The 25,180-nt window shown below is 35.2% G+C and overlaps 1 protein-coding gene across 1 annotated transcript; it reads right to left on the bottom strand.

Moving 5' to 3' along the window:
- Positions 1-2,053: 2,053 nt before the first annotated feature.
- Positions 2,054-15,743, bottom strand: LOC110106806. The gene is made up of 6 exons (XM_020836823.2): positions 15,231-15,743; positions 9,104-9,196; positions 5,177-5,410; positions 4,908-5,010; positions 4,054-4,283; positions 2,054-2,718 (listed from the first exon to the last, which is right to left on the bottom strand). Exons 1-6 carry the CDS (start codon positions 15,536-15,538, stop codon positions 2,502-2,504), a joined length of 1,185 nt encoding a protein of 394 aa, XP_020692482.1. The 5' UTR covers positions 15,539-15,743; the 3' UTR covers positions 2,054-2,501.
- Positions 15,744-25,180: the final 9,437 nt, after the last annotated feature.

Genomic DNA, 25,180 nt, shown 5'->3' with positions numbered 1-25,180 from the left:
ACCCTTTTAAAAATCGGGCTGGGTTCATGTTGACCCGTTGACACGAAATTGACCCATTTTTTACCCGACAACTTGAGATTGATCCGTTTTTTACCTAAAATTAGAGATTTACTCATTTTTTAACCTAAGAACTAGCGGTTTTTTGTTTGCACTTGGTCATTCGGGTCGGGTCAGGTTGACCTGAATCCGAAGCGGGTTGTGTTTGGGTTTGAAAAATCGATTCGTTTGCAAAAATAGATCGGGTGGGGTTGACTCGAATAGTGCTGGATCAGTTTTGGGTTCGACTCGAATCCAACCCGGGACCCGAAATTGACACCCCTACCTCAAATGAAGCCTTAGTTGAATACTAGTAAATCATGTGTGCTATGCATACGAGCAAAGTTTATAATTGATTTTAAATAAAGTGACTAAAAAAGTGTTTATTTAATATTTCAAAATAATATAGTAAGTTTTTAAATACGGAAATAATTTAGAGAAATTTGTCGTAACTAGGTTAATACATTTGTTATTTTTTCTTGGAGAAATATGACAATTATTTTAATGAGAGAATTTTTTATTTTTGTGAATGTTTTATTGAAGTTGAAGTTTGTTGAGATTTTTCCAACTTGGGAACTTATGTGTAAAGAAAAGTTTGAACCTGGTTCAAATCTTAGGGCTAGTTATGGATGCATTACTTTTGTAAAACTATTTTTTTAGAACTCCATTATTTTGTTGATTTGAGAAGCTCTTTATTTTTTGCTTTTCAGCTCGTAACCTTTGTTCTTAGAAAATGCATGTCAGAAATACCCTCTGAACTTTCCCAGAATGAAGTCAGGGGTGATAGAGAAATTTTGTTCACTGTTTTGACATCTTGAGAGAGAAACCAAGAGGAGGAAGAGAGGCAAGTCTCGAGTTGGAATGTCAGAATACATTAAAATAGTTCCGTTTGTCATCTCATCATTGGAGCCAAGAGGAGGTGTAAGATCAAAATTAAGAATGCAAATAACATGTCTCTTAGAGCTTATAAGACATAAATATTTTCCCCGAGTGATCTCCGTTTGAGGGTGAGAGAGGAGCGAAAGGGAAAACAAAAATTGTGCTTGAGGTCATAAGTCTCGAGTTGCAAGAGATGAGCTAAAGGGAAAACGAAGCAGGCCGTTTGAGTCGAGGGAAAGCAAGCCGCTCAAGGTGGTGACCTTGAATTTCAATTGCGCTAGAGTTTTTTCCATATGGTATTCTTTGTACTGACGTTGAATTTCAAAATTAAAACCATGGCTCAGTAGATGCTCAAATAACATTGTGGTCAACAAATACTTCAATAAAGATCAATTAATACAACAAATAACATTAAGATAGTGAAGAAATGAAAGCCAGATTCAGAAATCATATAATCATGAAAACAAACCTGCTTAGCATATGAATTTTACAAGTGATTTAATTTTCATTCTTTTAATGAAATAAATCAAACCCAATAAGTTCACTACTTAAAAAGCTTAAGATATTAAGAAGCATTAAAATTCAATTTTTGGCTGCAAAATAATGCACTTAAACGGATTTTATTTGAAACAACTTTTTTTATTATTTTTTAAAGTAGTTTTTTTGTGTAAAATTTTATTGAATTTTTTTTTGTTGACACCTTATAAAATAATGCTTTATGAAATTCTTACATGTATAATTTTATTGATTATGAGAATGTTCATGACAATCAAATAAAAATAATGATAAAAGAGAAATCACGAAGTACATAAATAAAAGAAATCTAAAGTTCTATCAGTAACTTTATTTTTTATGATTAATATTGAAGGCCTGAACTTCAGTTACTACACTAAAAACTCAATTTTCAGGTGTTGGAATTTTTTGGTGGATAAAAGATTACCCTCCCCATTAACTGTATTTGCAGAGAAAGGCAAAAAAGATTAGACATTAAAACCAAAATTCGAGAGACAAACTCATATAGACATCACATATACAAGACTCGGATCTAAGACCTTTTAGTTGATAGTCAAAATTTTCAACCAACAGAACAGAAAGAGTTGCGTAGCATATCTCAAATTACTCCAAACAAATCAAAGCCTAAAAAATCATAAAATATTATGAATGTCTATTAATTACATTTAACAAACTTCCTAAAGTGCCCACAAAAGTTCACCCAACTATTCACCCCTACAATGCACAACATAAATACAATCTTGATCAAATAAATGTGACAAAACAAACAAATATATGCTTCAGAAAAATTATTACAGGATACCATCAAATTTTAATTAGAATGAATATTAAAATTTATAAATTTATTATAAGATTAATGCAATATATGAATAATTAATAAATTCTTACATTGCACTCATCTTAAAATAAAGCTAAAAATTTATACTCATTCTAATCAGATTTTGATGGGATATTCTCACCCAAAATTTGTTCACATAGTATCCTCTACCCTTCTCTGAATCAGAACTGCAAATCTGGAGAAAATAAGGGACCTGATGCTCTTAGCTGGTAGAAAATAGGATAGATATTTGAAGTCATACTCCTTCCATAGTATAGACAGGAATCTGCCAATTCTTTGTGTTCTTTTTTGGATCATCTGTAAGGCTGAGATCGCCTTCAAACTCTTTAAATGTCTTGATGAAGGTTCTAGCACCACCCAAGATCAACCTCTCTACCATGAAGAGCTGGTAATTGTTCTCGATTACTGGATCCAAAATGCTGCTATAGTCTGATGAGCTCACTACCTTGTACCTAAACAGTTTTTTTGGTAAAGAAATAACACGCTAAAAATTGATCATTTAATTTAGATGGACAGTATTGCAGCAGCATATAAGAAGTTTTTTTCTTATTTTTAAATGTTTTGAAATTGGACCTTTGATGTCGTGAGACAAGAGGTGATGAACATGAAAAAGAAAAGAGTCGGTATAAAAGCTAGAAAAACAGTGTTTCCAAAATGGTACTCAAAAGAGCTGATATATACACAAACCAAATGTTTTTAACTAGTTCAAAGTGAATTCCAAGCCATTTCCTGCAACAAGCTGAGCTTGTTACCTTAAAAAATGGATACTAAAAATCGACAGCCTGTTCCTAAACACCAGCAAGGCACATCTAGATCACTAAGGCCTCATCTGGGATGACTTTCTTAATGCTTTTTAAAGCAGTTTTTAGTAAAAAAAATTAATTTTTATACTAGAAAAAGTTGTTTTAAGAAGCATGAAGAAAGCCGTCCCAAACAACGCCTAAGACTTAGTTGTTAACATTAGTTTTTAGTATCTCAAACCATGGATAGATGGATCCAAAATAATACCATATGATAAATTCAGATGATAATATTCTGATAATTTCATAATATTATTAAATATCCTTTCAATTTAATATGCATTGCCAAAATTGAATAATTTCACCCAACATGATTAAAAAATATTTTATCAGTTCAAAATGATGAAATTTCAACATACCAAAATGACTCTTATGTCTTCATTATACTTATTTGGTCCTGTATTTCTAAATTTTTCTTTCACTTTTTATTAAAATTATCCTGTTAATTACATATCAGCCGCTTAATATTTACATATTTTGTTATAAAAGTAACTGTAAATACATAATGCTTATTTAATCATATATAACTGAGAAATGATATTTGCTCGATTTCGGTGTTCAGGGTATGTACACAAAATGCATAACGTATATAAGCTAACATAAATTGATGTTTAAGCATTCTTCAAAAATTAAATTCTTCCACGGAAGAATATAAGCACACTTATAATAAAAAAATTTATGTAGATTATAACTCAAAACTTATTTAAAAATATATATATATATTATTCTTCCTAATGATGCTCGTATCACTTAATTAATCTTAATTTAAGCTCCATAAATTTGCCACCTTAAAAAAAAAAAAGCTTTAGGATAACTGATTAAATGGCCATGCAATGTTACTTAAAATGGGCTGACATTTAAAATTAATTGGCCAGTGAAGACAGCAATTTGTGGAATGTTGCAAGCAAGATACAGAAAGGATTTTTGGTATAGATTCTTGCATTTTGATCGAACAACAGTGGCAAAAAATAAGACATCTGAGCATACCTGGAAGAGAGAGGTGAAAAGAATCCAGGTGTCCTTTCATTTGAAGCTATGAATATGGTGCGACCTGGTGGGATCCATTTTGCTATTCTGAGTTGAATAAATTCAGGACGAGTATCCCTATCAAGATGGGGATGTAGGGTTCGATAAACTCCAAATCGGTCTTTCCTAGTCTTCATCTTGTCACCTCGCCTCACATGAATAGAATCATAATCACCTAGCAGATCCTTAATCTGAATGGAAAGGGTTTGATAAAAAATTAAACAATGTAAGAGGCACAAAATGATGCAATGCGGAGGATGATGTGGTATATTTAAACATTTTCAAGGTCAAGTTAGATATCCATTCATAACTTTGCATACATATTTGCTCCCATTTCTGCACAGGAGAGTGATGGAAAAGGAGCAAAAACGAACTTTGCACATTCACCAGAAACAATAAAGGTAAAGGCTACATGCAGCAATCAAGTGCATCGTTCGGATTACAGATTCATTTAGTTCTTTTCAACTATTAGGTCTGAAAAGTAAACTAGCAGCACCAATATTCCATGAAGTTATGAAATAACTTTTACAGCATAATTATTAATGAAAACCATTTTGGATGATTTTCAGTAAATGAGATTACTTTTAGGATTTGAGAAAAAAATTCGAAGCTGTTTTCTTTTTTGCAAGCTTTCACTAAAAAGTTACATTCCTCTGACATTTAGGCTTTATTTGGAACGGCTTTATACTGTTTTTTAAAATAATTTTTTAATATAAATTTTTTTATTTTTTTTGCTAAAAAGCTGCTTTAAGAAGCAGTAAGAAAGTCATCCCAAACGAAGCCTTAGTGATTGTTGAAAATGAAAATGCCTATACCTTTCTTGCTGCGTCTCTTAACTTTGGTGCCGCGCTTGTAGGAAGAAATGAATATGGTAACATGACTGAACTATGATTTGTTCGGTCCTTGCACTCCATAAACCTGGATGATTATCATGATCAAGTCTAGCGCTTGAATTTTCAAATGTCACCTAGAAAACAATTCGTGCATATTGCACCGACTGATACTTTTGAGAGAGTTGTGATGATAATATGCAAATGCAGGAAAATTTTGTAGTTAGTTAACACGAAAGAAACTAATTATTTACCATGAAAGCGGATTTGCAGTGCGGTTTATTAGTAAAACGTTCGAGTAAAGGTTACTGTCTCTGAGATCAGTCCTACTAGTTCCCTCCACTTGGGCCACACCTCTGTTTCCCAACTTCATACTTGTTGATACTACACGATACCACATCTTGGAATTGTCAAGTATTACTGGTATAGTTTTGGAAATGAGATTCAGATCATACAAAGAGTCCATCGTACAAGAACTTGCTGCCCATCTACAAGCAAATGAAATGACTTGAAGTTAAAAGGATTTAATGAGATTAAAATGCTAACAACACTCCGCAAAACAGTTTTTGAATCGTAAAGTGCAGATATATATATATATATAGTTGAGGATTACTATCAGGAAGCTAAGAACTATGCAAAAAGGGAAATCAGCTAAGCAAAAGTGCCAATTTGATTTTTTATAGATTAGGTACAAAGGAAAGTGAAAAGAAGATATAGTAAATAACTAAAATATAAGATAGGAAATCTAAATAATTCGATTAAGCTAGAATAATTAGAAATGAAGATGATATCTTAGTTAAAAGATGAACACATTAAAATAAGATAAAAATGTTACTTCGAGAAATGATTTAAATAAGTGTGAAGGAAGAAACCTTTGTCAAAAAGCATAGTGAATAGAATAAGTAGTTATTTAATAGATTAATACAAAAAATATGAAATGGTGTCAACTTAAATATGCATAAAAATAAAGAATTACGTTAATATAAAATATCTATTAAATTTGAAGAGTTTGGGTGACATTAGAATAATTTGCTAAATAAATATTTCAAGAATATCTTGAAGAATTAAAAAATGCTAAATGAAGAGAGAAGAATTATTTTGATATAAATATTTAAAAATTAAGGACATCATCAGTACTTAAAAAAATGGATATAGTACAACACAGATTGATTATTTTTTTATAAGAAAAATAGATCGTTTAGATTGTAAAGATTGAAAAGTTATTCCAAGTAAAAGTTTATGTACTCAACATCGCTTATTAGTTTTGAAGTTTAAAATAAATAGGTAGAATATGAAAAAAAAATGTTATCCTCGAATTAGATGGGGACATTTAAAAAATACTAATACAAATATTTTTTAGAATAAGATTCAAGATCTTAAGATTTTTAATTATACATTAGGAAGTTAATGCTATGTGAAAAAAGTAACCAATGATATTAAGAATAGTATAAAGGATGTGCTTAGAGTATCAAAAGAAAAAGCCCCTAATAGTAAAAAAAGTTGATGGTGAAAACAAAATATGCAAGAAAATATTAAAAATAAAAAGCTTTCTTATAAAAATTGATTTGGATATAAAGCTTGAAAAATTGGGAAAGATATAAAGAGCCTCTAAAGAATCTAAGGAAGCAATATGCGAGATTTTTCGATAAGCTTTTCAATAAAGATTACGAAAATACAATTGACTTTAGTAACCTCAACATCATAAATAAAAATAGAGATTTTTATTTTTATTGTTGCATTAGTAAAACCGAAGTTAGAGAGACCTTCAAGAAATGAAGTGTGGAAAAACAATTGGACCTACTGATATTCCAATAAATGTGTGAAAATGCTTAGGAGATGATGAAGTTTCTTAGCTTACAAAACTTTTTAATATTATTTTGAAGATTAAAAAGATGTCAAATGAGTGAAAAAGAAGTGTATTGATTCATATTTATAAGAATAAAAGTGATGCACAAGCGTGTGGGAATTATATAAGAACTAAGTTAATGTGTCATACTTTAAAGCTATGGGAGAGAGTTATTGAGCATAGGTTACGACGTGATGCTAATGTATCTCAAAATCAATTTGGATTCATATCGGGTTGGTCTACAATGGAAGCTATATATTTATTGAAAAGTTTAATAGAGAAGTATAAAGAGAATAAAATGCATCTACATATAATATTTATTGATTAAGAGAAAGTATATGATAAAGTTCCAAGAGAAATGCTATGGAGAGTTCTAAAAAAAAAAAAAAAGAGTTAATAATGTTTATATTCAAGTCATTAAAGATGTGCATGTATGAGTTGTTATTTGTGTTCAAGCATAATATGGTTTGACCAAATATTTTCATATGTAAGTTGGATTGCATCTAGGATCAGCTTAAAGCCCATATCTTTTTGCATGAGTCATGGATGTTATTGGCAGACATTTGCAAGAGGATATACCTTGGTGTATGCTTGTTGCTGATGATATTCTTCTTGTTGATAAGACTAGAGGAAGTTGAAGGTAAACTTGAATTGTGGAGGTCAACTTTAGAGTCTAAAGCTTTTCATCTAAGTAAATATAAAACTGAATACATTGAGTGTAATTTTAATAGTAATAAATCTAGTGGGGGATTGTGACTTTGGGTGATCAAGTCATTAATAAGAATACACATTTTAAATATATTGGGTCTATTGTTCAAAGAGATGGTGAAATAGATGACGATATTAATAGTAGAATTTAAGTTGGATGGTTGAAGTGGAGAAATGCATCGGCCTGTTGTGTGATAGAAAAGTACCCCTAAAACTTAAAGAAAAAATCTATAAGATGGTGGTGAGACCTGCAATGCTTTACAGTGCATAATGTTAGTCATTAAAAAAGAAGCATAAAGTTAAGTGTTGCAGAGATGAGGATGCTCAGGTGGATGGGTAGCTTCAATCTTAGAGACAGAATGTGAAATGAGTGTATACGTGAAAAAGTTGGAATAGCTCCAGTGGCAGATAAGATTAGAGAGAGTCGTCTTAGATAGTTTGACACATAAAATATTGGTCTTTAGATGATCCAATTAGGAGAGTAGATGTATTAGATTTGGCCTATGTTAAGAAAGATAGAGGTAGACCAAAAAAAATATGGCTAAAAAATATTAGAAATAATATTTTTTATTAGATCTTTTCTCAAAGAAAAATATTAAATATCTTATAAGAACACCCAACAGTTTAACAAAAGCTCATCTTTTCCAGGTGATGTGCAAAATAGCTTGGATTTATGCCTTTTGCTTGAAAATGTCAATTATAATTAGAGCATACAGCCATAAACTAGTGTTCTTCAGTAGAAATTTTTTTCATTCTAGCTATGAATACGCTAGCAGCCAAGCAAGACATGGTACTCTTTCAAGATTTCAAACAGCCATTAATAAAGAGATTCAGGAAAGTATTTTATGCTTTTTGCCCTTCGCTAATATTAATAACATTTCTCTAATATGATTTGCACATTATCATCCCCCTCTATCATGTAATCAATCGGAAAAGAGGAGACTTACAATATAAGACCTTGAGCAAATTATATGACAAAAAGTACCGGACAAAGTACAAGGAACTGGATATTGATCTATACAGATTCTTCAGAATTTAAATTTTCTGATAGAAAAATAGCATAAAAACATCATTTTAAGGGGGTTCCAGGCATAGTAAGAAATGAGGAGGATTACAGTATAAGACCTTGAGCAAACTATATGACAAAAAGTACCGAATATAGTACAGGGAACTGGATATTGATCTATATAGACTCTTCAGAATTTTTAGGTTTTAGGGAAGAATTACAGTATAAGACCCTGAGCAAATTATATGATAAAAAGTACCAGAGATAGTACAAGGAACTGGATTTTGATCTATACACATTACCATCCCTTCCATCATAAAATCAATTGGAAAAGAGGAGAATTACAGTATAAGACCTTGAGCAAATTATATGACAAAAGGTACCAGACACAGTACAAGGAACTGGATTATAATCTATACAGATTCTTCAGAATTTAAATTTTCTGATAGAAAATAGCATAAAAACATCTTTTTAGGGGGGTTCCAGGCATAGTAAGAAATGTTCTAAACATTTCAACAAGCATTAATTCTACCTTCCAGAAGCTTTGAACAATGTTCTATGTCCACGCATTGATCGAAAACCAGTTACTATAGAAATTTATAACAAAAGAAACATCCATACCTTTCCTGTGATGATACATTGGTCAAATGATGGAGGATCCCTTTCTTATTATGCAATGGGTTAATGCACATTCTAGAAGGCATCACGAATACCCTGAAGAAAAGGTAAAGATGATTATTGACAAGAACGTGAACTATCAAACAGGTTTAAAAACTTTGCATCAACAAATATGCTATCAACTCCAGCAAAATTTGAACTTAAAAATAAAAGTGTATAAACCTGCAATAGCCAGAAACTTCTGCTTAAAAAGACCATAAACCTTCCAGCAAAACAGCACGAGAATCAAAGCATATTTTACTACGTACCACCCTAAACATATTAATCTATTGGTATATCACAGTAATCTTTAATATTACAAATAAATCATCCTAATGGATTAACTCTATGCAAAAACATCATCATGGTTGCTCAGTGCTAATCTAAGAAATATATCGCATTTACATTTTAAGAAAAACCCATAAATTTATCTTAATTATAAAATAACAATTCTAATAACGTCACTTGTGCCCCATAGTATTCTGAAATTTTTTTTCCCAGGGACCGAGAAATCACCAAAGTAGCAGCATATGCGCTTGGGCAGGCTAGAATTAAATCCTCAAACCACCCCATACTAGATGTCTATGGATGTAGATTGTCTGAAGGTAATAGATCTTCCCGCAACCCAGAAACCTGATGTCCATGGTTAGTTTAAAAATTAAAGATTAAAGCATGTAATAAGAATCGACAAAGTAAAATATTAATAAGAAGGTGAAGATTAAGGTAACATACTACAAATATTAAGCATTAAGGTGGTATATAGTAATAAATTTGTATAGTAGGATAGTACATTACAAAATGACTTTTTCCAGGAAAATGAGAGGTTCCGGTTGAGATAACGCTGCTGTAAAGGACGAAAGAAAACACTTGTCTATGTTATTGGTATAGAAAAGAAGAATTCATAAAACTGAGTTGCCTGCTTTCCTTACATACGCTGTTATGTGTTGTTATTCATAGATGTCAGTTGTTTGTTTTTGTGATAACTTTTAACAATAATTTTGTAAATGATATTTTCTAAATGGTGTTATTTAGATGTTATCAAAATCTTGATGTTAGGATAAACCAAATGATTAAAACAAATAATAACTGATCGTTTTAAATAATATTATATTGTTTCAGTAAGATAACATTAAATCAAACTTATGCATATGATACTGATATGCCTTGGAGTCAATTTTAGCGAGCAACAACAGAAAATTTACAGAAAAATAACAAAAACAGCATATTTTGGAAGAACAATTGGCTGATTTTGATTAATAACTTAATAAGAAACAAACGATACAAGCAATCTACAATTAGAGAGGTAGATTGTCTCTCCCAAACAACTTAAACAACGCTAGGAAGCCCTCGTAGAAAACTACACAGAAAAACTCAATCAAAACCTAACCCTAATACAAAATAATAATCCCTATATAAGCCCCTAGTCTTCCCCCAAAAATAGCCCAAAAAGATCTTTGTCTTAATTAATTCCCTTCCTACTTTAAATTGAAATTCCTTTCATTAATTTCTTCCTTAATCTTCCTCCTAGGATATAAAATAATTGGTTTATTGGGCCCCACAAGGGGGGCTGATATTCCTGTTGGTCCGTCCCCTTGCTGCTGGGCCGGCCGCAGGACCGGTCCTGCTGGACCGGCTGTAACAATACTCCCCTCCCAAAAATACACCTTGTCCTCAAGATGGAAGGTTGAAAATTGTCTCATGATTGTCTCGTATGACTCCCAAGTGGCATCATGCTCTAATAGTTCCTTTCACTTGATTAGTACCTCTTGTGTCTCTGTCTCCCCCTGCGTAAACCTGCTATTTCTATGGGTTCCAACATAGCTGTCAATGGCGCAAAATAGCGCGCGCCATGACGCACGGTGCGACGCGGCGCGACGCACCTACGGCGCCATGTTCATGGCGAGGCGCATGTGTTTAAAATAGTGCGCGCTATTTGCGCCACATGTGAACAATGGCGCATTGCGCATGGCGCAAAATAGCGCGCCAAGTTGTTTTTAAATTTCGGTATACTTATGAATATTTTTTATATTTAAAAATATATCTATATTTTAAGATAAACGACTATTCATTGCCCTAATTTCACGAAAGATTTTCTGTTTGTTGCATCCGCCGAACACATCTCGCAGTCCCTAAGTCGAGGTAGTTGAATCTATTCCGAAGTCGAAGGTTTTCTGTTTTCTATTTGCTTCATTCGCTGTTTCCGCCGAATCCAGCCGAATATGTCCCGAAGTTGAAGTCGTTGTTTCCGCCGAATCGTCCCACAGAGCAGTGCTTCTGCCAAATCCGCCCTTTCCTTCGTCTATTCCAATAAAATCTTACCAGCTGACTTTGATTTGCAACCTCTGTCTGTTCCGCACAGCTCTATTATTTTGCATTGCTATTTCTTACAATAATTTACAACTTAACAGGTATGCTCGGTACTGCTGGGTACATGCTCGATACTGCTAAGTAAATGCTCGATATCGCTAAGTACATGCTGGATACTACTCGGTACCGCTAGTTACATGCTCTGTACCGCTCGGTACATCTCGGTACAACTAGGTACACGCTCGGTATACGCTCGGAACCGCTAGGTACACGCTCGGTATCGCTAAGTACATGCATGATACCGCTCGGTACCGCTAGTTACATGTTCTGTACCGCTCGGTACAGCTCGGTACAACTAGGTACACGCTCGGTATTGCTAAGTACATGCATGATACCGCTCGGTACAGCTATGTAAATGCTCGGTACCGCTCGGTACATGCTTGGTACCGCTCGGTACATGCTCGGTACCGCTAGTTACATGCTCTGTACAGGTCGGTAAAAATAGGTACCAACTCAGTACACGCTCGGTACAGCTCGGTACAACTAGGTACACGCTCAGTACCGCTCCCTGATTTCCATACAAACGAACTTCAAAATTTCTCTTACAAATAAATTTTGTTCCTGACCTGGCAGGTCGAACCCGGCCAGGGGAGCTGCGCCCCCTTGGACCCCCAGCAGCCCCCATATTATGTTTCTTGGACAATATTATATTTCTTTATCTAAATTTGTTTGCTTTTAGGTGATCATAAAATGTCAAATTCAGTTCAATCTTTAAAAAAATATCCAGCATGAAAATATGTTATACTAACAAATGAATTCGACAACAACAGTATGACATGCATTTTTTGTGGTAAAATAACAAAAGGAGGAATTACACGCCACAAACAACACCTTGTTGGGGTTTTAGGAATGCAAGGCCTTGCTCTAAATGTCCCGAGCACGTGAAGTCTGAAATTAAGGCATCCATGTTGAAAAAAAAAAGATTTAAAGGAACAGTTAATGACATATCAAATGTCAACCTTGCTGAAGAAGAAGGAGAAGACTTTGATGTGATGACAGATAATATTTTAGTTGCAACTTCATAGCAAACGAAGAAGCAAATTGGATCATGGTCGCTTAAAGGATTTAGTTTATGTGAAATATAATAGAGCACTGATTCGGAGATTCAATCATCGTGATGTCATTGATCCTATTTCTTTGACTGAGATAGATGATGCAAATGAATGGCTAACAGGAAAATTAGATTATGAGTCTGATGAAGAAAATGACTATATTGCTGGAGAGGAATATTTAACTTGGATAAGTGTTGCTAAAGCTACTGGTGTTTATAATAAAAACTATAATATTCGGGAAATATCTAAAGAGAAAAAGAAAGAATCTTCAATTAGGCATGATGCTGCTATTGAGAATGATGATGAGGAGGGTGATGAAAAGGATTACGAAGCAGGAGACAATGTTGAAGAAGATAATGAAGCTTTTTTAACATTTGTTGATGATGATGATTTCCAAGAAGATTATATTAAATTCTTATTTGATCTTTTAAAAAAAGATTGTAATATTTGAATTATGAGATATTTGGATGTTACTTAGTCGAACTTATATATGTTATGGTTGTCTTTTATTATTATGATAACTTGTCTTTCATTTTTAATAATATTTCATATTCATGCTTATTATTTTATAATTTTTATATAGCTTGCACCATGTTCAAAATAGCGCGCGCCGCGCCGTGTGCTATGCGCCATGGCTCCAAAGGGACCTTTGCGCCATGGTGCGCCATTCGCCGTTAACAGATAACTTCTATATTCACAGTCAAAGTTGGGGGTAGTGGTGATGGCGTATGTTCCCCTATTTCCTTCATCAGCTGCGATATATGAAAGACTAGGTGCAAAGCTGAGGATGGTGGTAGCATTAATCGATATGCTACTGCTTCGATGCACTCCAAGATCACATAAGGCCCAAAATATTGTGGGGATTGTTATGTGTCGAATTTGATTGTGTTGATCAATCCGGTTGTTCCATTGCCTCAGACCTCAAATTTCTCGTGCTCGCTTAGGGGGGGGGGGACCCCTGCTTGAAAAGAAAATATTTTCTCCATACAACCCCCAGACGGTGTGTACCCAAGTGCCCTAATCCTGAACAACAGAGAGTGAAGCACTACAACATTCTAGATACAATGACACAGCGGATCAAGAAAGAGGTTCAAGAGCGCTGCAGCACTGCGAGACAGACTGGACGGTTTTATTTTTCATTTTTCTGAAGGGTTGCGTCCCTTCGGGTTATTTTTACTTGGCTTTCTCTTGTAATTTGAGAAATATAGAGAGAACGATACATGTGAGAAGAGAAGGAGAGAGTAAGAGAAAAAAAAAAGATATGTACTTATTTCTCTCAATTTTCATAGTGGATTTTGGTGTGGCTATGTGGTTTTTTCTCTATTTTTTGTTTTTTCACATTAAATCTCAGTGTCCTTTATTTTTTCATTGCTTTTACTTTCTTGTTTGTTTCTTCATTGTGGTGTTTACTCCTCATCGCCAACAAGGATAATTTTTCATTCCTTCTCATGACTAATGTTTTATGTCTATAGGGCCTCAATTCTAAGCAAATTATGTCTCCTTGTTCAAAATGTACCTCTCTCTCGTGGCCATCTGCCTTCCTTTTCATGATTTGTTGGGTTCTCAACAAATGTCACTTAAGCTCCGCTAGTACCCTGTCTATCTCCTCTAAGTACTTCTTTACACTAGACACTAGTGTAGTGTTGCCTCAATAATGAATCAAGAGAACCCTTAAGGGATTTATCTTTGCTCCTGATTGGTACCAGGTGTTGTATTAATATTCTGTCCACACAATCCACCTAGTCCAACTCTTTGGTGTGTATGATACAAAGCATCTCAAGTAGGTCTCCACACTGCGGTTGACCACTTCTCTCTGACCATTTGTTTGAGGGAGGTAGGCCATACTTGCTTCAATAGCATCCCCTCTAAACTTAATAGCTCCTTCCATAAGTGGCCAAGAAACACCTTGTCCCTATCTGACATAATGACTTTTGGGAACCCGTGCAAGCGTGCCACTTCTTGAATAAAAAGTGTAGCCACTATGACTTCGGTGTAAGGGTCCTTTAGAGGGATGTGTTCGCTCAAGAAATGAATGTTGTGCTACAGCATGAACCCTGCTTTCACAAGCTTAAAGTCCCATTTCCCTTGAGGTAGATTGGAATTTAAATTAACCATATTTCCCTCGATGAACGAAATCAGGGTTGATTTAGTTCTGAGGTTCCACTTTCTATGAGCGTAAGCCCTCATAGTTAATTACCCTTTCTGACGCATAGAAGAAAACTCTCGATTAAAGATGAATCAATTTTTAGATGTGCAACATATTTAAATTTTGGTTATGAGGGATAAAGGTAAACCTGATCAAGATCCCATGGTTCTGTCGTCCCGGGTATACCGTAGGTTTCAGTCTATCAACACTAACAACCATTGATTGTAATATCCAAGTAATCTGATTAGCAGCTATGTGTTGCCTCCTCTCAAGGATCCCGAGTAAACTGAAGTAGATATATGTTCATGTTCAAATTATTCAGATATTATGTCATTGAACTAATGTCTACCATCATCATATTAAATAATTTATTCATAAAAAAAAATGTGTTTGAAGTCGAAGGCTTCTCATACATCTTCGTTAGTGCAGTAATGAGATAGATTGTAGTCTTCCCATTAACAATGTTGAAAACAACAAATGATAAAAATAAAAATCGAATCAAACCTAGCGTTATTCGGTCAAATACCTCTTGAGAAATAGGGCTTCCTCTAGCGCGCATCTGAGGCTGGACTCCTGGTGCCCGAGCCCCTCGCAAGAATCGCAATGCTTGCCAGGGCAGTCTATCCTGTTTCCCCAGTACAAGTACTTGCTTTCAAGTCCGCTTGATCCCTCCATCTCGCCTGCGCTCGCCGAATAAATCGAGAAGCGAATGACGGATATCGAGGAGGAGAAGAAAACCCAAACAAGACCAATGGCAACCGTCGCCACTGACAGAAGGAGCAGAGGAGATCTCGGCTTCCGCTGCTTGTTCTTGGGGTTCTTCGACATCGCCATTAAAGTGGAAGATGAAAGGAGGCAGTGTGTCCCCACACAGAATCTAGTACTCCGATCGGAAGTCGACTGCTTTCTTCGCCTCTGAAATGCGATGCCGCCACCTTATACGAGTTCACCCATGGTGGAATTCGAGTCCGACACGTTGATCTGTACAACTCGACGCCGCCATCAAGCTCGAGTCCGTATTTTGAGCTCAATTTCGGAGATGAGCTTGATTTGTAACTTAATTAGTGTTAGCAAACTCGATTATATTCTTTTAAGCTGGTTAGCATGAACTGCATTATTGGCTCTTAATAGTTAAAATTTTATATATTTTTAAAAATATATATAAATAGCCCTCAAAATTATTTGAATTGCATATTTAATAACTAATTTTTTTATTTATAAAAAAATAGCGCGACGTTAACAAAACATCAACGACAATGAGAATGTTATATATATATATATATATATATATATATATATATGAAGTACTTATATAAATTACTATGTATAAGTAACGAAAAATGAAATGAACAAAATGACTCGCAACATGTAAATAAAAGTATAAAAAATGAAAGGTACATAAATGAAAATACATGAGCTCACCCTCTTATAGTATTAGTAGAAGATACAATATACCCATGCACATTAAATGAAAAATAGAATAAAAATGATTGTAATTTCATTAGTACAAAATTTGATGGTACTTATGTAATAAATGAAATAAAAAAATGAATGAAGTTTATATAAAGAAATAGAATTTTGATCTACATTTATATTAAATATCCATATATGTTTAAATAAAAAAATTTGACAAATGAACATGATTATTTATATGCATATTTAATTGATATGTTATAAATTATAATTGTCCACTAAGTTTATTATGAAGAACTCAAATCTGTTAAATTTAAATGTTGGGTAAATCTTGTAACAGCTCAAACTCTTAACTATCGAGATATTGTTCTTTTTGACCTAAGAGCCTCATGGTTTTGTCATGTTGGTGTAACTTCCAAGTTGGTCACTCATCTCAGAATTGTATTGGGATGAGCACGCCATTACACCAAAAACAACATTGATGTTTAAGAGTTTAGCTTCTTTTACTTAAAGGATTTCACAAATATCCTGCGGATTAAATGACTAAAAGAGAATAGTTCGTGTATAAAAGAAGGTGATCAAATAGAAAAAGATAAGTTGATTATTATATATTCAAATTGAGAATTTTGTTTTAGTGGCTTTTTAGTTGTATTTTGAATATTATTCTATTAAGTAATTAATGTTATTAAAAAACTATAATAAACACCCAACCATCTCCTACCGCTTGTTTAATTCGAGCTTTCAAGCCGGATCGTGACATGTGTTATAATTCCACATGTGTTATAATTCCTCATCATCGAGCTTATCATATAAGACTAAAGGAACATTAAAAGCTATAAAACTATGTAGAATACATCCTTGTTAAGGGTTTGATTTGAAATAATACTATTCCTTGTGTGATTCCGATGTTATTAGTCCCAAAATAGCTAGCACGTGACATGTGCATAGATAGCATTGTTGTTAATAAGATCATGATAAAATACTTATTTCTGTCAGCTAGATAATTTATTTGATAAATTACACTGAGCATCTTTGTTTTTTGAAAAATTGAATTGTGAAGTGGATATCACCATATATAAATGAAACTAGTGGATGAATGAAAGATGGCTTTAAAAATACGAGGCGGGTTATATTAGTGGATGGTGATGCCTTTTGGTATATCTAATGATCCCAATACTTTAAAGTGATTAATGACTCAAGTATATAAACCCTTCGTGGTAAAATTTGTAGTGGTATGCTTTGATGATATTCTTGACTCTTGAGGATCATTTAAATCATTTAAAATAACTTTTTGAAGTCCTGCAATAAGAAAAATTGCATGCCAATTCTAATAAATGTGGATTCTTAGCTGACAATATTTAGGATATATTATATGTAGCGCAAAAATATAAATGGACTAAAATAGGTTTGTGCATTTTAGATTGGCTTGTACCTTGATCATTTATAGACATGAATTTTTGACAGCTTGTTGTTCTTCTATTAACATTTTATTAGGAACTTTAACTCTGAGATTGCTCATTTTAACTGACATTCTTAAGGGAAGCAAATTCATTGAGCACATGTAGCCCAATCTAGTTTTGAAAAACTTAAATATATAATGACCAACGCACTAGTCCTTGCACTTCCTAATTTCAACTATATTTATGGAGTTGGCTATATACCCCTCAAATTCATGAATTGGTGTCATATTAAACTAGAATATGCAACGAGTCCCCTATTTTAGTGAAAAATTGAATGAGGTCTGACACAAGTTATTCAGTTATGATAAGTAATTGTATGTGATTGTCTGTGTCTTAGATCACTGAAATTATTATCTCTTATCCAATGAATTTATTTTATACTTAGATCATAAAACCATAAAGTACCTTCATAGTGAGCTTAAGGAAATGCATGCTAAGTGGGATGAGTTATCATCTTTTTATTACATTTTAAAACATGAGTTTGGTATTCAAAATAAGACTACAAATGATTTGAGTTAATGTTACACCCTTTTTAGTATCCTTCAATTTAAGGTCATTAGATTTATAGCAATAAAATTTTGAGGATTTGGATTTTGGGTAGAAGTTGAAGCTTTGTCAAATGGGAACCTATAAATCATTATTTTAATACCAAAAAAAGAAGTTATAAGCCATCTATTCAGCATGATATTAACATATTTCTTAAAAGATGTAGAATTTGCCACAAAGCCAAAATTAGGGGGAAAAAAAGATTTATACACTCCATTAATTGTTCCCGGGTAACCCTGGGTAGATGTGAGTATAAATTTTGTGGTAGGTTTCCTAATGCTCAATGATATAAGAATTCTCTCATGATAACGGTGGATCAATTTTCTAAAATGACTAACTTGATTCCATGTCATAGAACTCATGACATTTTTTATATTGTTGGCTTATATTTTTGAGAAATCATTCATTCACATAGAATTTAAAAAATCATTATGTTGAATAGAGATGTGCATTTTTCTTAGTCATTTTTTAAGAATTCTATGAGAACAGTTGTACGCTAAACTTCGATTTAGCTCCATTGCTCACCCTTAGATGGATGGTCAAACAGAGATTGTAATCATAGTCTAAAAAATTTATTATAATTTTCCTAAGAAAAAAACTAAATATAAAACAAATGGATCTTTCTATAGCCCATGCTGAGTTTGCTTACAATCAGTCCATCACTAACTCTAGCTTGAAATCCTTTTCAAGATTATGTATAGCTAGAACCCCATCACTCCTTTAGATTTATCCTCTATGGTTATGATTTTAGAATGTAGTATTGTTGGATATAAGCAAATTAAGAAAAATAAAAAAGTTACATCAGGAAGTCCAATAAATGACTAAGTAGAAACATGTTCAATGTCAAAAATAAGACAATAAATCTTGTACTACATCTTCCTTCAAGAAAGGTGATCATGTTTGGATTCATTTACGTAAATAACATTTTCCTCCTGAACCTTTTGCTAAACCTAAACCAAATCTACAAGACCATTTAAAGTAATTAAACGTATACGAGAGGATGCCTATAAAATTGAATTACTTAGAGAAATGAATATTTTAGCCACCTTCAATATATAAGACCTTTCACAGCTATGATTATGAAAGAAACTTGACATCCAGGGTGAGTGTTCCCCTTCCTGAGAAGCATGATATGGTTAGGGATTGTAAGTTTTTAGCATTTTTCTTTTTTTTTTAGATATTCTAGTAATTAGTTGTGTTGCATCCTAGAATATAAACGACGGTAGAGAAATATATTGTCTGAAGTCTTAGTATTGTATGAAGATCCAACACACAAGAAGATGAAAGAGATAACGTAGCATTCAGAAGAGACACCGGAGTTTTTACGTGAAAACCCTTGAAAAGGGGGAAAAACCATGGGGCCTAGCCCAGTTTGAATGAATCCACTAGTATTTGCAGTCGATTACAAATGAGGCACTTCCTTGGGAGAAGGCATTGGCTTGATATCACAACATTATATATAGTGCATTACATGGTGGGAGTTATAATAATCAATATAGATATATTTGTTTGGTTGACAGGACCATAGTCGATAGGATAGAGGTCAGAAATACCATAATATATGATGGAGGTCGGAAGGACCGTAGTCGGTATGAGACAGAGGTCAGAAAGACCGTTGTTTGGAGATTGGGGTCAGAAAGATTGTTCTCTGTGATAGAGGTCGGAAGGACCGTAGTCAGCATGAGACAGGGGTCCGTAAGACCGTTGTCTAGCGATGGAGGTTGGAAGGAACGTAGTATGCGATGGAGGTTGAAAGGATCGTAGTCGGCAGGAGACAAGGGTCTAAAAGACCGTAGTTGACAAAAGATCAGGTTAGAAAGATCGTAGTTGACTGGAGATTGGGGTCAGAAAGGTCATAGTTGATAGGAGACGGAGGTCAAAAATATCGTAGTTGATTGGAGATTGGGGTCAAAAAGACCGTAGTAGTAAGGAGATACTCTGGTAGAATTATGGGTGTCAGGTGTTGGTCCAGCAGAAGCCTGAGCGTCATGTAGTGGTTCGGTAGAACTCTAGACTTCAGGTGGTGGTTTGGTAGAACTCCGGGCATCAGGTGGTGGTCCAGCAGAACTCCGGGCCTCATGTGGTGGTCCGGCAGAAGTCTGAGCCTCAAGTGATAATTTAGCAAAAGTCAGGGTCTTAGGTGGTTGTCCGACAGAAGTCAGGGCCTTAGGTGGTGGTCCGGTAGAGCTCAGGGTCTCAAGTGGTGTTCCCATATAACTCTAGGTGTCAAGTGGTGATCCAACAGAAGTCCGAACATTAGGTAGTGGTCCGATAGGAGTCCAGGGCTCATGTGGTGGTCTGGGATATGTCTGAGCCTCATGTGGTGGTCCGGTAAAAGTCAGGGCCTCGGGTGGTGGTCCGGTAGAAGTCAGGGCCTCAAGTGGTGGTCCGACAAAGCTTAGGGCCTCAGGTGGTGGTCCAGCAGAACTCGGGCGTCAGGTGGTGGTTTGTCAAAAGTTTAGGCCTCAAGTGGTGGTCCAGCGGAGCTCAGGGCCTTTAGGGGTGGTCCAATGGAGCTTAGGGCCTTTAGGGGTGGTCCAATGGAGCTCAGGGCCTCAAGTGGTGGCCCGACAGAACTCCAGGCCTCATGTGGTGGTTCGGCAGAACTCTGGGAGTCAGGTGGTGGTCCTGTAAAATTCCGGGAATCAGGTCGTGGTCTGATAGAACTTTGAGCATCAAGTTTTTGGTCTAGCAGAACTCCGGACGTCAGGTGATGGTCCGGCAAAACTCCAGGTGTCAGGTGGTGGTCCAGCAGAACATTGGGTGTCAGGTGGTGGTCTGGCAGAACTACAGGTGTTAGGTGGTGGTTTGACGGAATTCAGGACTACAAGTGGTGGTCCGGTGGATCTCAGGGCCTCAAGTGGTAGTCCGACGAAACTCAGGGCCTCAAGTGGTGGTCCGGCGAAACTCCACGTGGTGGTCGAGGATGATCGAGAAGGCAAGAGCTATCTCTGATCTCTCTCTTGCTTCTTAGGTTTAGGGTCCCCTTTTCAAGAGGGAGGAGGGGTCTATTTATAGATTTCCTAGAGTGGCATGGCCAATAAATATGAGAAAGGTCAAGGATAAATGGGGAGTGGTTTGGATGGACGACCGATGTTGAATCCCTTGATCATGGCCCATTCATCCAACACTTGAAGGTCTTAATGATGTTGGAATTTTGTGATCTTTAGCTCGTTGGAATTGTTTCGTCGAGCCGCTCGATTGGACTATAAGCATGCCATGTTTGGAAACCGTTTAGTAATCCAAATTGTGGTTTGAACCTTCCAATAGTGCTTTGGGTCCTCGATTTGGATCCATTTGGGCTTAAATTGAGTCGAATTTGGTGTCGTTGGGTTCATATTTCCGAGACTTTCAGTTTGACTATAAGTTTGCTGAAATTAGAGTTCGGATGGTCCCAAATTTAATTTCAAAAGTTTCCGACTTGATTTTGCCCCAAGATTCATGCCCGGTCAAGATAATTTTTGATTATGTATCAAGTTGCTTTTTGGTTCTTTGGATTTTCTTATAAGTATTGAAGTCTTTAGTGGAGAAGGGGAGTTTTTTTTAGTAGTTTAATTTCAGGTTATCCTGAGAGTTTTATAGTGGATTCCCTAGTTTAAGTAGGGTGGGGTGGAGAGGGGGCCATAGTGGAGTAGGATTTCACCAAAGTTGGTTTTCAATATCCCCTAAACCTTCACAGTAATTACGATGTCCTTCATCACTAGTTTGTTCGGTAGCCGCAAGGTGTCAGGCCATTCTTCCTGACGATACTTTGATGTTCTATCCCAGCTATGCAGCAAGATTCCAGCAGGTAGGAATCTATATTGGCTAACCTGATAGAGAGCATGGCTAGGAAACAATGTCTTGGAAAGCTAAAAAGTTAGATTGGCATAGATTTGGAACTTTGTGATTCACACAGCTTATCTTGGTCTGCCAACCAACTGGTTTTAACTTCTGAGTCATAAGTATGTGGTGTATGTGAATTTGTCTTAATTAGGGGTACAAACGAGTCAGGTCGAGCTCGAGCCATGGGGTGTTCGAGTCGAGTTTGACTGTCAAATACCGAGCTCGAGTTGAGCTCGAAGATGAGCTCGACTCGTCTCACAAAACTAGTTGAGTCGAGCGTCTCGTCGAGCTCCTTCCCAAACTGCATCGTCAGTGAATCCTGCTCTTCGTCCCGTGCTACGTAGACCGTCGTCGAAGCCGCAAGATCCGTCGAAGCCCACTCCGGCCTGCAAATCCCTTCAACTGTCGTCAAAGCCTCCGTCATCTCGTCGTCGAAGCCGCAAGCTCCATTGAAGCTTGCTCCCGCCTGCGAATCCTGTCGACTGTCATCGAAGCCTCCGTCGTCCAGCCGTCGAAACCTCCGTCGTCCCGCCGTCGAAGCCGCAAGCTCGTCCCGCCGTCAAAGCCACAAGCTCTTCCTCCCAAGCCGCCAGCTCCGTCGACCGCCTTTGAATTCCGCTCCCGCCTTCGAATTCTTCTCCCGCCTTCATCGTCTTCTCTTACGCGAGCTACCCGACGAGCTCTCGAGTCAAGCAGCAAAGTGTTCGAACTCAGGCTCGTTAAGCCTTCAATCTTGAAATTGTGTTCGAACTTGCTAGCTCTATAAGCTCAACTCGTCACATCTACAAATCAGGTTCTATTTTTTAGTTGATGTTCTTTCCTTTAAATAGAAGCTACCTATTTGTTTATTATCTCAAATCCATGCAGGTGACCGGAATGGGACAAACTATAGCTAGGGACCTCTAAATCTTGAAAGTCTGCAGTTTTTTATTCAAGAATTATCCTATCTTTGGTGACTGCCGGTGGAAATTTTATTAGGTGCGGAGTGCGGACAGGGTGAGAACCGTCCGCATAGATACAGGGTACCAAGCGGTACCAAGTGGTATCGAGCGCGGTTTTATACTAGTGTGCGGACGGTTCTCCCGTCCGCACTCCGTACCTAATAATTTCTCCTGCCAAATAGGAAACCTACGTGAACTTACCTTTGGGAGAAAGAGCAACAAATATATTTTTAGGTAATTGTTTTTTAAAATAATTTTTAATTTAACAAATTTTTTAACTAAAATTTTACTTTAAAAAACAATAAAAAAAAATCGTCTCAAATAAAACTTTAATGTTATGTGATAATTCTGATAATTAAATAAATTAGTTCTTTTCATAGATATGCATCGTGTTTTTTTTTTTTTTCATAATTATAGATATTATATTATATCTTTATACATCGTGTTCGTAGCTTTTATAGAAAATCTCAGGCTAGGCAAGAAATATCTTATTCATTTATTTTATAGATATACATCCCTCTCATCATTGTATGCCCATTTATTATTTTAATGTTTCCATTATTTTTTATTATTATTTTAATTTTATTAACACTATTAATTTATTTAATTATTTATTATACATACGATTAATGATTAGTTTGGGATAGTTTTTTACCACTGGTTTGTTGTTACTTTCAAGAAATTTTTTGTACTAAAAAATTATTTTAAGAAGCAGAAAGAAAACGGTGCTAAATGAGACGAATTATTGGGTCAGGTTATCGAATTTGTTCAAAGCTCAATAAAAATGCGCCACATCACCACCTACTCGGTACTGTGCTCGGTGCTGAGCTCGGTACTCAGTACTGAGCACATACTCAGTACTGAACAGTACCGAGTATCGAATATAAGCTGTATCAGGTGACCTGACCCAATAATCTCTCTCTAAATGAAGCCTAAAGGCTGAAGGAGATGCTAGATTTTGGATTTTTATCACATACATTTGTTTGTTTGCATTTATGACAACCCAAAATCTTAACTATCAAGATATTATTTGTTTTGGCTTAATGGCCTTACGGTTTTGTCTTATTGGTGTAATTTTTCAGGAGGTCATGCATACCAAAATTTCTCTGTGATAAGCACGTTTAACTGCGAAATTTTTTAATGAAATTCCAACCATTAAACTAAAAGGAACCTTGATGTTTAAGAGTTTAGCTTCTTTTACTTAAAGGATTTTCACAACAACATAGGCAAGCAAGAGCTCTTGAAGGCTATTTTTTATGTTTGGGATAAGATTTTTGTAATTTTAATTGTGGTGACAGATGTATATGAATATGATTTTCAATTAAAATTTTAACTATTATGAATTGTTATTGTATATGAATAAACAAATGTTGAAAACTTTGCCTTCTATTTTTTAAATATTTTGATATATTTATATGTCAAATTTACTTATCTGTTATTTGAATACAATATATATGCATGAGCTGCTTGAAAATGATTGATTTATTTTTAATCATATACAAGATATAATTTTTTAATTTGAATTATACATTGGCTATTTTGTACTCATCATAGTGTAAGATTTTATGAGTTGTAATTTTAGTATATTTTAGTAACTTTCAAAGTTTGATTTATTAAATATGATATATAATTTTATTCTTGATGTTTTTTTAATAATAATTATTATCGCATAATTAAAAATTATAATTTAGGTTTCATTCGGAATGACTTTCTTGTTGTCTTCTAAAATATTTTTTTAAAATTTTTTGAAAGCATTAAAAAAATTATCCCAAATGAAGCCGTAGTTTTAGGGGTGTCAATTTTTGACATGACCCGAACCCGACTCGGAAAAATCGGGGTTCAGGTCAACCCGAACCCGAAACGGTTCGGGTTCAACAAATCAACCCGTTTTAAAAATCGGTTCGGGATCGGGTTGACCCAGCAACCCGAAATTGACCCGAAATTGACACGAAAACTCATTTTGACTCGAATCCCAATATTGACCCGTTTTGACCCTAAAACTCGAGATTGACCCGAAAACTAGCAATTTTGGGTCAACCCGGGGTCATTCGTGTCGGGTCGGGTTGACCCGGACACGAATACGGTCGGGTTCGGGTTGGCCCGAATAGTGCCGGGTCAGTTCCTGATTCGACCTGAACCCAACCCGTTGACCCGAATTGACAAGCCCTATGTAATTTTAAAGAAGACTTTCTCAAAATGAGGAGAGACTGCAGCTCATAATACAAAGGAGACTTCCCTTATTTCTTTCTAAATCAACAAAGACATGAAGGAGGGATGCAAATATGAATTCA

The sequence above is a fragment of the Dendrobium catenatum genome, unplaced genomic scaffold (assembly GCF_001605985.2).
Source record: "Dendrobium catenatum unplaced genomic scaffold, ASM160598v2 fragScaff_scaffold_106, whole genome shotgun sequence".
Lineage (NCBI taxonomy): Eukaryota > Viridiplantae > Streptophyta > Magnoliopsida > Asparagales > Orchidaceae > Dendrobium > Dendrobium catenatum.
This window is presented reverse-complemented; position numbering and strand designations above follow the sequence as displayed.